Source organism: Rhagoletis pomonella, unplaced genomic scaffold (assembly GCF_013731165.1).
Source record: "Rhagoletis pomonella isolate Grant_MI unplaced genomic scaffold, Rhpom_1.0 Rhpom_scaffold_00002, whole genome shotgun sequence".
NCBI lineage: Eukaryota > Metazoa > Arthropoda > Insecta > Diptera > Tephritidae > Rhagoletis > Rhagoletis pomonella.
The window spans coordinates 11757286-11772383 of record NW_023458556.1 but is presented as its reverse complement, the minus strand read 5'-3'; the positions used below and the strand labels follow the sequence as shown (position 1 = coordinate 11772383).

The window sequence follows — 15098 nt, the reverse complement described above, 5'->3', positions numbered from 1 at the left end:
CACACACACACACACACACACACACACACACACACACACACACACACTTATTTTTAAGCATTTTCTTTTAAGCAGTATCAACGCTCGCTTTGTACTTATTTACGTACAGACAAACATACATATTTATGTACGTATTTACGCCGCATATAAGCAATGAACTAAGATCAAAACAAAAACAAAAATTATTTATGTACATAAAGATAAAATCAGAAATAAAATAAAAGAAACGATTACGAGTCAACGAATTATTGCTGTTTTTGTTTTTCTACGAATTTTCGCACTTAAAGTTTATCTGCGGAGAATGACTCTGCTTTGTTTTACGTCGGTTCTCATTGCATTTTACGCTGGTGTTCTATCCAACCTCACTGAATTGTATGGCAGATTTGGTTAGCGTATAAAGCTCAATTTTGTGAGCTTAAGCTCCGTTTTGAGACATATCAGGGAAGCCAACTCGTGGGGAGTTCGCTGATTTGCGGGGAATTTCAATTTGCGTGGGGAATCGGGGAAAGGACAATTTTTGGTGGGGACTTTAGGTTTTGGTGGATAATCGGGGGATGAACTGCTTTTTTGTGTGGAATTAGGTGTCAACTAAATTTTTTCTTTTTTGCTTCACTAATTTATAATTAGTTAAAAAAGTTGCATAACCAATGCAACTGCAACTAAAAGTACTGTTTATGATTGATTTGTTTAAATTTTCTTTGTCGCATTTTCCTTCAGATAACGAATAAACACAATTTAGTATTTTTACATGGAAGAAAACCGCAACACCTTTGGGGGCAAAAAATCTAAAACGAAAATTTTTAGCCACTTTAAACTATACATAGATGCTATTTTTAAATCGTAGTTCGATTAATCGAGCCCTTCCGATTCGATGCTTTATCGTTTTTGTAGTTCCGATTCGATCCGTCAATCGATTCAAAATATTCGATTTTCCCCAGTGGATACATATTGATCTACGGTTTACCTTAGAAAATCTATGAAATTTTGAAGAAAATTTGAATTGTAGCTGGTAGCCTTCCTTTAACTTGAGAGAGCAAAGACCAAGGACTTCAATAACCTGCCTTCCTTTCTTCTCTGACTATAGGCTTCCCAGGAAAGCCTCTTGGAAATAACTCTATATAAAATTATGGCTAATACTACAACAAAAGCTTCAAAAATTAGAATTCAAAAGTTTATGAAAATTTTCACAAATATGTTGCACTCCTTAATTACTCTTTTTGGAAAAAAATTATGGGAGATCGATTTATTTTTTGACGCTTTCTTTCAGCATCGATTATTTTTATTTCGATTCGAAACGAAAAACCGATTTTTTTTATTTCTATCTGGCACCTCTACTTTAAACTTGCACTTTATTATACTTAAATGAGTGGGCTACAAAACTTTAATAAATCTTTCTACAAAAACTTATTAAAAAGCTTCAAATTTTTACGATAGTTTTTTGAATTTTTTTTTAAATATTGCACACATTTTGAAATTGGATTTGTACAGACTTTGTTAAAGAAAGAACTATATTAAAAAAAAAAAATAACTCAAATTAAATAACAAACAAAAATATTTGTGAAAACTAGTAAAAATTTGGGTCGACTAAATTTTTTTCGACCACTATATGTATGTAAATGTTATGTACATATAATTCTTTATTTGTCAACTAACTTTATAAAAGTTTGATTTGGGTTATGAATACATAGATGAATTACATTCAAAAATAAAATAAACAGAGAGACCAGCAATATATCAAAATACATACAATTATTTATTTTCTTAAATAAGGCGATATATCTGGTTGGGGAATTTTACGAAGATTCGGGGAATATCGGGGAATTTCTTTGTCGAAATCGGGGAATTCGCAAAAATGAGTTGGCTACCCTCATATCGAGCCCTAGTCACCTTTTGTAGAATTTATGTATAGTAGAAACATTTCACTTTCCGGCGCCTAAAATTACCCTACATAACAAAATTTGACTCGGTTAGCCTATGCGGATACTAGCAAGATTTGCTTAGTATCTAAGTTGTTTGTGTTAGTGCAAAACTGCTTCAAAATATGGTCTGGAAGAACACAAAATCTATGTGGCGCTGAAGTTGAGTGTTTATTTTTCGATTTTGCTCTTATTCGTTGCGTTAAAAAAATTATTTTGCAAAAGATTAACCAACCAGGTGGCGCTGGAGTAGGTTTTTTCCAAAATTAACATTCCTGTTCCGATCTTGGTTTTTTTTGAAAAATTTCTCCGAAAACCGTCCTACACTAATTTTTGTACCGACCGGACGAGGGATTACAATCAAAACAATCTTAGTATAAATAACATATAAATTATTTGTTAATAACTTTTAACGATCACACTTCCACCTCCTGGTTGAGAGATCGTTCTGAAGTGCGATGATAGCTAGTACTTCCTCATTCAAGAAGTGGATGCTTTTGGGCAGAGTAACCCCGGATTGCTCGAGTATAAAGGAAATTACTTTCCTCAACGAGTGGCACCTCAAGATCGCACTTGGTTTTGACGTTTTCGGAGTACCGTCGTAGACAGGTCGTTTGGGCATTCGAGCAGATGACGAGAAGCCACTCATATCTCGATTTCCGGCACTACGTTAGCCCGGATTGCTCAGTTCTGATGTCGATAATCGTTTTTTAAAGATATGCCGATAGCTCCGGTTCAAGCGTTTTGTTGACGGTGCTCAACAATGCTAACCACACCCCCCCCCCCCTGCGTCAAGGGACTGTCGATGCTTTTTTGTAGCAGGGTCCCGAGGTGATTTCTGCTCCAAGCGAACCCGGGTCAACTTCTATGTAGAATATTAACTTCTGTTGGCAATTTTTAGAGCGTCTTTGCTAGGTTTGCTTCTGGTGTTGAGCGCCCTAAACCTTCCCGGACCAATATTGCCAATACTATGTGATCGTGTGATATCAAACCTCTGGACCACCCGTTACATACAAATGCATGTTATGTAAAAATGCGTAACGACGTCAACTCCTTCCGCGCTCATGGACTGTAAAGCAATAAGGGTGCAGCTCGTGAAGGAAGCTAAAAAGCAGTGAAATAAGAATGAGATGAGCATTAGGGCGTTCATAAAATTCCGTATCTTGAAGCGGAAGCTTCAACAGTTGGGTTTTTATTGACTTCTTGCAAAGTTTTGCCGAGCCCACTCTGTCTCTGAAAACGAAGGGCCTTCGGACCCTAGACCGCTAACAGTTGAGCTCGTCGAACGTCCAGCAACTAGTACCGGAGTGTCTGCTAAGCAGGCTTATCTCGGAGGTGCCATGGCTTCCAATACAACATCTCTAAGTAGTCGAATGGCTCCGACGAAGATAATCGTAGGCAGTCTACTGATAGTTTACACAGCCGGAATCATCCTGCCACGGAGGCTTGAGCAATGATTTTAGGGTGTAATCGTAATCATTTGTATTTTTTTTTATGAAAAGTTGTTATTTTTTCAATATCCTAAATGGGTACGTACACCGCGGTTAACCCTATCACAGAGTCAGGCATACTAGCACTAGTGACAACCCGGGTATGCACATATTTTCATTTTATTTTCCGAATTCAGTGTTGCGCATTTTCTTCTTTTCATATGGAAGAAAATAACCAACCAAAAATACCAAAAATCAGCGGTAAGTGCCATATACTTCAGTCTTGGAATTTTTTATATAAAAATTTAATGAGCGGCTACAAAACTGCATACGGAAAATCTTTCTAAGAAATCTAATTAAAAAGCTGGAATTTTTTGTTGATTTCTTTTTTAATATTGCTCAAAGTTTGATATATTTATATTTATACGTTTTTTGTTAAAGAATAAGCTTTATTGGAAAAAATAACTACAATTAAATAACAAAAAAAAAATCTTGTCGTGTGCTATAATTTTGACACGGAGTGTAAGTCAGTTTTTATAACTTATAAATGGTTTTTATTAATTTTGGATTTTAATTGAAATTACCGAATAATCGGTTAATTTCTTACGATTAATTGCAATTATTAATCGAATGCTTTCGATTAATCAATTAACCGATTAATCGATTATTAATTTTTTTTTGCCATCACTAGTCGACACTCCCCTGACCAAGCATACCGTGGCATAAGGTGTTCCTTCTTGGAGTTGGGGTTATCTATGGATGGGAGCCCACTGTCAGACGTATTATCCCGATTGAGTTCTAATATCAACTTCTGCTCTCCTAAAATTTTCTTCACCCCGACAGACTACCAGTTGCCGGCACTATAGCCGGAGGAATGTTTCCAGCCATCTCACGTGGAGTGTGCATACGCACTTCCGACAAATCTCAATTAAATTGAGATGAAAAAACGAAATAGTTTTCAAAATCAATTTCCGCCATTCAACATTAGTTTGATTTTCTAAGCAGGACTGTTTCACCTAGATTTAGCAGTGGACTCATAGCGCAAAAATTACGCAAATTTGGGCAAACACATACATATGCATTTACATACATACATACATGTGTACGTGTAAGTGAATGTAATTACTTAACAGTGCGTTAGTGCCAATGAATCAAACTAAATTTAGATAAGACACTTGGCAAGCGGCTTGACACTTCAAAGCAAATTGAATACATTTTGGGAAAAAATCTGTTTTGAAAATAAATGTGTATGCACATTAGACTGCATCACCAAAAAAAGTTGCGGTTTTTCCGCCGGGATTACAAAATTTATTATATTTTAAGACGTACACCAAAATATTTGGGAAAAATATTAAGATTTAAGTGAGCTGGACCGATTTAAAAATGCCTCCAAAAATTGAGTTTTTTATGAATAAAAATAGTTTCGTAAAGAACTTTTTGAAAAAAGTCCCCTCAGATGACAAAACATTTTATTTTTATGCAAATTTTTTAAGCTTTAACCGTTTTGTCATTTGATGGGATTTTTCCAAAAAAAATCTTAAGAAGCTATTTTTATTCATAAAAAACTCAATTTTTGGAGGTATTTTTAAATTGGTCCAGCTCACTTAAATCTTAATATTTTTTCGAAATATTTTGGTGGACGTCTTAAAATATAATAGATTTTATAATTCCAATGGAAAAATAGTACCGATTTTTTTCGTATGGGGAGTGATGCAGTCTAATGCACACACGTACCACACATCGTACATATATATGTGTGTATGTACATAGCGAGGGCTTATATTTAATACGACCTATCTGCAGTTTTCACAAAAACTAGTTTTTGCTGTTCAAACCCATCTGAGACTTAACTGTCATCGTTGAATGCTGTTCCAACTTTGAAATTCATTAGTTAATTCTTAAAAAAAAAACATAAAGCATAAACATCATCGATGACAGTTAAGTCTAAGGTGAATTTTTATATAGGAATCTCACTTTTCGGAAAACTGCAGATAGGCCATATTTACCATATTGTAGTAACTGCTTCACAAAATGAGGCAAATATATTAAGTTGTTAATTAAGAACTGCGCAAAGTTATAAACTAAATGAAGTTATATATAATAAAGGATGTATATATAATTAAATTTCTGTGAAAATAAGCTTTTGTTATTTTTAAACAAATGCCCCTCACACATGCGTATGTACCAACATTTATATCCATATTCCACTTGCTCTTTTTTAGAGCCATAATTTTCTCAAGGATTTATTGAACTTTTGTCCATTGTTCCCTGGCCGCTGCGTCAGCTTCACATCTATTGTACATAACTACATATGAACGTCTGCGGAAATATTTAAGAACTTACAAAGAAAACGAAATACAGATTGGCAAAATGCCAGTGAGCCATATAGGCATCGCCGTGGCGGCATGTGCGCAAGATTTTCCACATGCGACTTGAAGTATATAGTGAAGCAAAAAATTACATATTAAAATTTCCATCGCGCCGTGACTCGGTCAAATGTATTTATGCGCACTTGCTTTGCTGTGTTTTTTTTTTTTTTTTGATTTCTGAGTAAATAATTTTTAATTGTAAACATTTTTACGACACTACAAACATCAATATGTGTACATTAGGGCGGAGTAATTTAGTTTCGAAAAACTATATGTACCAAAAATGACGATTGACGCTCCCAATTTTTAAAAGAAAAATTAAAAAAAAAATAATAATTTTTTCTAAACGAAATTAGTTTTCAATTAGAGAATTTTGTGTTTTCTTCATATTTAAGAAACTACTTCACAAGTTCGTTATGCTTGTTCATTTCGTAAAAATTTTTTTGGTATAATAAAAATTAAATTTCGCAAAAATTTACAATATATGTACTGCATTTTAATTTTTGGTACATACAAAACTTGTTCGCAATTTTTTCTTAGAATTAATCGAATTCGAATATTTTGCTCCGAACAAAGTACTCTGCTCTATTGCACATATCTGTAAGTATATATCTACATATATACATATAGTGCTTTGATCTGCGTGGGCATGGACGAAATCTGTCGTTGAACGCGTGCTGAGCGAAAGAGCGCTACTTTTGTGCGTTGCGCAAGGACCTTTGCTTTCGAGCTTTGATTTTCCTGACGGCAGTAAAAATAATTAGCAACTACGCACATGCTGACGCAGCTAAAAACAAATGCGCAAATATGAATGGTAAATGGTAAATGCTAGATTGATAGAATTTAAAAAAATTTGTAAATTTTTTTAATGTTATTTAATTTATTAAAAATTTCTTACACGCTTATAAGTCATTAAAATTTAACAATAAAATAAAATATTGGTGTGACATTGTACATAGTCATCGTCTAATTCGATTTTCTTTCTACTCATAATACTCATACATACATACATTTATTATGTGTTATTAATACCCTTTTTATTAGGAATATATTTGCGACGTACATTTTTTATTCGTAAACATTGAATAATAATAATACACAACAACTCTGATTTATTGTACATTTAACATTTTGTAGTATTTAGTAGTTTGTAGCTTTTAGTACATTCAGCAGTACATACAAAGTGCATTGGCAAATTAATGAAATTTTTATGCAATTCAAATCGAAATTTATGAATTTAATATAGCACAACATAATCTGAAATTAAAAAAAAAAATTTCGACAATCTTTATTTTGAAGGATAATATTTTCAAAGGACATTTTTGACATGTTCCAAAAGAATAGTTGAAAACAAAAGTTATAGTTAATCTTGTTTCGAATTCTTCTTTCATTTGATACCCATATCTCTATATTTTGTGTAAACATTTGGAAATATATTGTTACTCATAGTCTTTTGGAAAAAGTCCTACGCAGATTTACTTAATATTATGCCCTAATATTGTAGGGAGCATAGTAATACCGCGTTATGTAGAAGTAAAATGAGTAAGTTAATAAAACACGCGAACTGCACAAAGATTATTCTGGTTACTTTGATTGCAAGTCGGCAGGGGTTGCCGTGGCCCGAGTGGCATAAAATTTTATTTGGATCGCTTTTTAAGACAAATCCAATAAAATGAATAAATGAACTTCGATAAAGCCAGAATTGACTGGAAAAGAGCTAAATTGGCAGCCCTGGTTGTTTGTTTTTATTTGTTATATTTAACTGCTTGTTGAAAAAAAAAAGTTGAGGAAAAGGTTTTTTAATAAAAATTCTTGTTTTTAAAAAAATGGTAATGGCGCTGACATTTTTTCACAATTATTTTTTTGTTACCGACATTCGTTTTATTTGACACAGTCTAATATATATAATGCATACGATCTTCAAAAGTGACACAACTCAAAATTTGGCATTTTTGAAACTATGCGCTAGAAATGTACATAGAGCTTTTATTTTTCTTTCGGCAAAAGCTGGAGCAATTTTTTATTATATCATATTATTAGCATGCGATTTTGACTTGTGTCACCTTTGAAGATCGTGTGCGATATTTATGTTTGTACTATGTATAAAAAATACAAACATATGTACATGCAAAACATTTTGACATTTTGATCAAAATCTTATTTCTGATTTTCCATTTATTTTAAGATTTTCTCTTCCTACTACAAGTTTAGATAATTTCAGCAAATACTTATGTACATATATGGAAAAATATTCCTACGTACAAAACAACTTCCGCTTACAACAATTTATGGTAAGTCAAACAAAAAGAGTAAATTCCACAATTTGCTCGCAATCTGAAAGCTTTTTTGGAGATTTGATAAATTAGCTTAACTCTACAAAATAAAATCATTGCCTACTTTCAGGCAATAAGCAAATCAAATGATCAGTTATCGTGCTGATGTAAATATGTAAAGTGGAAGGAAGTCGGTGCATATTCACTTTAAATGTCAGCGCTCAAATCTTACACAAATAAACTTTAGATTCCCTGCAAGAAAGATATAAGGTAAATTGCTTACAAGAACAGTTTTTTGCGAGTAAGACAGATAGCAAATTATTTGCACGTAAATTGATTGGCTCAATTGCAATGCTAGGTATCGAATGTAATGCATAGTTACCTATTGAAAATGCTTAAAGTAATTCTTTGCGCTTATTTTACAAATTTACCTGCCTATGTGCGTATATTTGCTGTACTTGGAGAGTAACTTTGGGGGCTTATATGCCAAAGATTTCATACAAATCACCATATTGGAGACACTTCAGGTAGATCTGTTTCAACAATGTTGCGTGTCATTTTCTCATTGACGGCCTTTGTAGAGATCGCAGCGCTTCAAAAAACCGTTCTACCGGCCGTGGCGCAGTTATTCTATCCAACAGAACAAGCTAGAGAAGCTGATGGGGAAGGAAGCTTTCGAGATATACATGTATAGCCTAAGCAGATGAACCTATAGTGTGCATATTAAGGGTTTCTGGATACGCTATGGAATCTGATACAAGTATAATTTACATTTGTGACTTAGTGGTCTGCGGGTAGTGACCACGCGTTTATCCTAGATAGATAGGACTGCGAGATAGACTATGAAATATAAGATCCACAGTGTGTGACTGCTCCGTAAAATTTAGGTCTACATCTTGCTAAATTTTGATATAAATATATGTTAGAACATATACAAACAGTAAAACGGGAATTCGATAGCTTTTACTGTTATAGAAAACCCCTGTGTAAAAGACGAGACCCCTCTCTTAGTACCGGTGGACGTTTGCATATCAGCCCAGAATCAAGAAATTAGCTGGCTCAGAATTTTCGCACTGCTTTAAAAACTTTGTTATAGGCCAAATGATTTTTGAAATTACCATACCAGGCTAATAACAACAATCATCTCCTATTTAAGAGTAATTCTCAAGGTAGTGGAAATATTTGAATTTCAATGTCGCATCCAAGAAGATTGACAAATCTTTGTAAAAAAATTATTCTGTATACCTACATATAACTAAATGGGTCTGCTCCGTGGATTCGAATTTGTGAACCGTTGAAAAATAGCCAAAAAAAAACTACAACATCTGCTTCCCAAACAAAAAGAGTTTACTTTTCTACAAAAATTCACTTTAAATGGCTGTTTCCAGCTCTCAAGAAAAACGAAAAACTCATTTACATACACTGCCGGAACAAAGTATTGGCATAGCAAATTTTTCACAATATATGCAACAATTTTTATTCTAATACTTTTACGCCAAAAATAAATAAACAAATAAATAAAATTAAAAAAATATCAAAAATAAAGTTAAACAAACTACAAATCAATACAAATTATGTAAATATTTTTTGTGCTTGATGAAATGAAATGTTAATCAAAATATTACATTAAAGATTCCTTCACGTATAAAATTTCGATGCAATATTTTTCAGCCTATAAATACACACAAAAGTATTTTATAACTAGGAAATACTTTAAATGATTACATTTGCTTCAAATAAACATTAACCACTGCAATTATATTCGTTTGTACCTATATAACTATGTATCTATATATAATACGATGTGCACTGGTATGCATATACCAAAATACAAGCAAAATGGGTGCTTTTTACTTTTTAAAAAGGAGTAAGCTAAGAAAAAGCTTTTTGATTTTTTAGGTTACTGGGAAAAAAAGCTTGCCTTTAAATTTTTTTAATAAGCATTTTTAATTTCCTCTTTTATGATAATCTTATAAACTTTGATTACACACGAATACTATCAGTTACGCTACACAGCTCCAATGTCGCCAATATCGTAAAACCACAATTATTACAACGCTATTTTTTATTGTGCATCCTTATACTTTCCAGTCGATGCATTCGCTTTGCCTTTATGTATGTATGTTCATGCATATGCACTTTCAACTTATAACTTCTGAACTTTTAAAATTACCAAAATTTTAGTTTAAAGCACCTTCTGGTGTAAGTTTCTACATACAATAAAATATTTAAGTTTATTAAAAAAAAAAAATTTTTACTTCACTACTTGCAATGGATTGTATTTTTTTCTCTAAAAGAGTCGGTTGAGGTTTTTTAAGCGCTACTTTAAAATTCCACTTTTATAAATACTTCAGCCTTCAGTTCAGTGTTCGGTTTGTTTTTTGTTTTTATTAATTTTCCATCTAGTATTTACTTGTTCGCCAGAAATTTTTTTCTCGAAAGCATTTTCGTTTAAAATTGCAGTGAATTTTAACGCATTTTAACGCATCTCGACGCCCTGTGCATGCTGCAGCCCAGTGCATAGATATAGCATTATTACGCTAAGCGCTTGGACACGCTCTTCCGATTTGCCTAGTGTTGTGGATTTTGAAGCTGTGCTGCTCGCATCCGCATTCTCTGCTTTCGTTGTATTGGCTAATGCCAAGCTGGAATACATGGCCGTTTCACTGTCCAAGGCCAAGCGAAGTTTGCTTAGCTGAGGAGAGAGCAAATGGTAAATTGTAGTTTGCCATAATTTTTTGGTTTTTTTCGCACTTACCAAAAGATTAATTTTTTCCACACGTTCTGCGCCAATTACTTCACTATAAAGATTTCTGCTAGCGTTTTTAGCTAAAGTCATAACGTCGTCATCTTTGGAAATGCCCATTATCGGCTCACTGATGGCGTTTATTTGCTCAAAGCTGAGTTGCGAGGCGTCTGTGGGTATAGCCTCTAAGCGCTGTGTGACCACTTCGAAGGTGGCAAATGGATTGGAAACTAGCGATGATTTTCTGAACAAAAAATAATTTTATTTTAACATATCTAAATCTCTTCTTAATAAAATTAAAACATTTTAGCAGGTAGGCTCCAGAATTCAAGTTAAATAAGCATCGTGTTTGAATACGGATCCACAAAGCTTTGTATTTTCAACTCACCGTGAAGGGGAGCGTTGCGGACTGGGTGGTAAACTCCTCGCCACAGCTGCCATGCCTCCTCCCGTTCCGCTACTACCACCACTGCTTCCGCCACTGCCAGCCAAAGAGGATACAATTCCAGGTATGGCGAGATTATTAGCCGAATTCACCCGCTTAATACCTTGTGCTAATAGTCCCGTCAGACTTGACCGATGGACCTCGAGGCTCGGCGTTGGTGGCGCTTTAATATACGTAGTTTCCGCAACCTCCTCACTGTCCGCTGATGGCATGGCCTCTTCGCCTTCGGAAGCATCAAGCGCATCAGCATCGGTAACGGTAAACTCTGGAGTAGCGCTAGAAATTGAGGGTTGCCTTTGCTGCAGCACCGTCGAACAATCGACCGGTCCACAGACCGTTGCATTCTGACATTTCGTTATACACTTTTTGTGGCAACACATTGTGCATTCGCTACACTGTACCGCATCTTTTAGCCATATTTTCTTGCCGCAGAAATCGCATTGTGTAGCACGCTGAAAGTGCGTGCGGACAAAATTATGTGCGCGCTGACTTGAAATTGTTTGCGTAGCTGGCGTTAGCGAACTGGAACTGGGAGTGGAGCGTATGGAATTGGTGTCAAAGATGCCACTGTCATTGTCTATTTTCTCAGCAGCAATATTGTTCCTAGACGAAATAAAAGTTTTCAAATTTTTTTCATTTGAAGCGAAGATTATAGTTTACTCACTTGCTTTTGGACTTAGCCATCTGTTTTGTTGCTGTTTCACCGAGTTGCAGATTTGGATTACCATCCCATGTAAAGGCGAGAAGCATATCGCCAAAACACAAGTCTGCATTGAAGCCTGATTGACTAGATAGTTTGTGAGTTTTTCTGCAAAGTATGTAAAAAAATTCTTATTAATTTTCAATAACAAACGTTCATCGAGAAATAGCTCACAAATCCTGCGGCATGGGCGGACTGAGTTCGAATTTCTTCCAGCACTGCACCAAGCTTGTCTCACAGCATTCAGCTAAAATCTGTCCCACTGCTATATTCACAAAGCCTAGCAACAAACTGTCACCGGCACATTTCAGATAAACGCCAATATTTAGGAAACGTGAATTCTCATCCAATTTGAAAAGGCCCACGTCATCCATGTGGATGAGGCGATTGATGCTGCAATCCACCGTCGAATGCTGATAGTAGTGCTCTAGCTCGCTCATGCCATCTCCCATAGTTTTCGGCGAACCACGGGATTTCTCTTCCAGTTTCGCCAACATCTTGCACCTAGCCTTATAGTCTTCCTCTTTTTCTTTGCTTTGTTCACTACTCTCGCGACTTATAGTTTTCCTTAATGCCTTTGTAATAAGCTTTGTTTTCTTAGGTGAATTAGTTGGTGTACTGCCAAGGCTAGACTCGCTGGAGGTACCCCTTTCACCTGTGCCTGGACGCGAGATTGACTGCTTCCCTCCAAAATCCATCTCAATTGATGCCCTAACCCCACCATAGCCCGTATGCGCATCTCCCAAGTCTTCGTATAATTCAAGATCTTCCAAAATGGCATCGTTTCTTATGATACCCGGTATGATGCGCTCAATGCGCAGCCTGAAGGCTGAGGCCTGTAAACCCTTGAAAACTTTCGCCACCTGCTGGATAGTCTGTACACGCTTGCCTTCGATGGCGATCAACATGTCGCATGGGCGCAAATTCGACTTGCAAGCGGGCGTGTTGGGTAGCACTGCTTCAATTTCGACGCCTATCTCAGGTATTTGCCTAAAAAGTATGCCAATCTGCTGATTTTTTGCTTTATGTATTTCCACATCCATTGAAACAACCACATTGCGATTATCTTTCTGGCGTATCTCGACAAATGCCAGCGAGGCCAAAGTCAAAGTACAGTAAATATCAGTTCCCGCTTCTGAGCACATAAGTCGCGATATTTCCGACACCTTAACCTCCAACGTGCCGTTGGGTTGTATGTCACCATCACCAGGGTCTTCTTCGGGAGTTTTGTGGAAGAATGGCTTGTAGCGTAGTTTATAATTGGGGAGCGTGTGTTTGCGGCGTACAGCCTTTCGTATCTGATTGGAGATTAGGCTGGTTATATTTGATTGCATTTGGCGGCCTTGATACTTGGACTCGACAGCTAAATCCAATTCTGGATCACCGAGAAAACTAAGCGACCAATGGGTGTAAGGTTCGCGCGTAAATTGGAGACGTGCCAAGCCTGATAATTGTTTCACTGAATTGAGGAGAAATAATGTGTGATTAGAAGTAGAATATATTAGAAGAAAGTTATCAATTACCAATTAAAGTGAGTGATCCCTTTTTGCCCAGCACCATATCAGCATCGATGGAAGTGCGAAAATTGCCGGTGTAATGAATCTCAAGCAGAAGATCGAGATTTTCAATACGATCACCGGCATCGTCTAATTCCACATTATGTACACGTAAAGTTCTTATCTCTGGAAATTGATCACCTAGTTCCAGTTCTTTAATCTAAAGTGATAAAAATACATATCAGAATTCATCGGAGGGTATAAAAATGCGATAGCCAAGTTATCAGCCAAATACACGTCATACAGATGCCATGTAAGACCACAGAGTTTCATTAGGGATTTATAGTTCGGTGAAGATATGCGAAATCTTGTTCGCAGATTTAACCCTATTAGTGAACGAATTGATAGAGAATGGCAAAATATGAAAATGCCTACGATCACCTGAGTGAAGCTCGTAAATTTGTAAATTCGAGATAACAGTTATTTTTGTTCCCTGTATAATACCTGCCATCCAACTCTCCGTAGTTGGAATCCCCATAGAGAAATTTTCATCCAGAATCAAAATTTGAATACATCGGCCCCTTGCTGTTTGGAAGTAAAACAAACTTGCTCAGGAAATAAAAGTGTTCCATGAACACCGGCTCCCAATGGAAAGAGCCACAAGCGCTTATGTGTCTCAGTTTGGAATCGATTATTAACTGATAAGACTATGGAGAACGTCGTTAATTTAAACATTTTCTTCTACTTATAAAATTGGAAATAACATTTTAAAGCTATTCGAAGTTTAACGAGATGTTGGTTGGGGAATTCACGGACATAACGGAAAGACCGAGTGCAGAAAGAACTATCAAAATTTAGTATTTACAACCAGCGGAACTTCGCATGTTAAGAAAAGAGTTGACGTGACGTAAATTTGGTCGCACATTAGAATGGGTCGCTATATAAAATGTAAAAATAAATGAATTGTAAAAATACAATTTTTGAGGTAGAAAAGTATTTTCACCACTTTGATTTATCTTAGAAGCTTTCGATTTGTAATGCCGAATATAACGACTTCAAGCTAGGCGGGGTATAATTAAATAATGTTCATTCGCGTGTTGACCGATACAATCCAATGTATGTATACATGTATGCACAAATTTAAAACTTTTAGTTACTATCCCATTTTAACATATATGTATGTATATACAGATTTGACATTTGCCAACTCACCGTCAGCTTATCGAATAATTTGCCAGTCGTTGTTTTCGCCAACAGCTCATCGAGTTCCAGCGATAGCTTACGATAGAACCACTTGCGCACGCGACTGGAATTTTTCAATTCATGAAACAGGAATTGCATCACAAAATTAATTGACATTAAAGGCGCTGCATCTGTCGCACCAAGTGTACCCGTATGTGTGTGTCCGGCTGGCGTTGCGGTAGGTGGCAATAGATTTATGGCACGTGCTGTCTGCTGAATTGTCTGCGAGTTGTAACAATGAAAATGTACATATGTATAAGAAGCACACACACACATGTATAAATATCCTTTGCCATTCGAAGAGGAAATGTGTGAATTTTTTGTTTCTTCATCATTTACTTTACGCTACTTACCGCAGGCAATGAATACTTTGTGTTGATATCCTTTTGTTCGGCACTCTCCTCAGGAAGTATGGAAAATCGTAAATAAAGGTAATATTGCAGCAAAAGTATCAGAGCCGCTCCTATAATGGTAAATACCA

General features: G+C 35.6%; 1 protein-coding gene across 1 annotated transcript in view; it reads right to left on the bottom strand.

The window, feature by feature from the left end:
- Nucleotides 1-9651: 9651 nt before the first annotated feature.
- The window catches only part of LOC118734447, a 55763-nt gene continuing 50316 nt past the window's right edge, over nucleotides 9652-15098 (bottom strand). Inside the window, exons 4-11 of the mRNA XM_036464167.1 lie at nucleotides 14971-15093; nucleotides 14588-14839; nucleotides 13403-13595; nucleotides 12054-13338; nucleotides 11844-11987; nucleotides 11123-11782; nucleotides 10747-10978; nucleotides 9652-10683 (exon numbers count right to left, since the gene is read on the bottom strand). Coding sequence (XP_036320060.1) covers nucleotides 10468-10683; nucleotides 10747-10978; nucleotides 11123-11782; nucleotides 11844-11987; nucleotides 12054-13338; nucleotides 13403-13595; nucleotides 14588-14839; nucleotides 14971-15093 — 3105 coding nt within the window. The 3' untranslated portion in view covers nucleotides 9652-10467. The remainder of the gene's footprint in view (nucleotides 10684-10746; nucleotides 10979-11122; nucleotides 11783-11843; nucleotides 11988-12053; nucleotides 13339-13402; nucleotides 13596-14587; nucleotides 14840-14970; nucleotides 15094-15098) is intronic.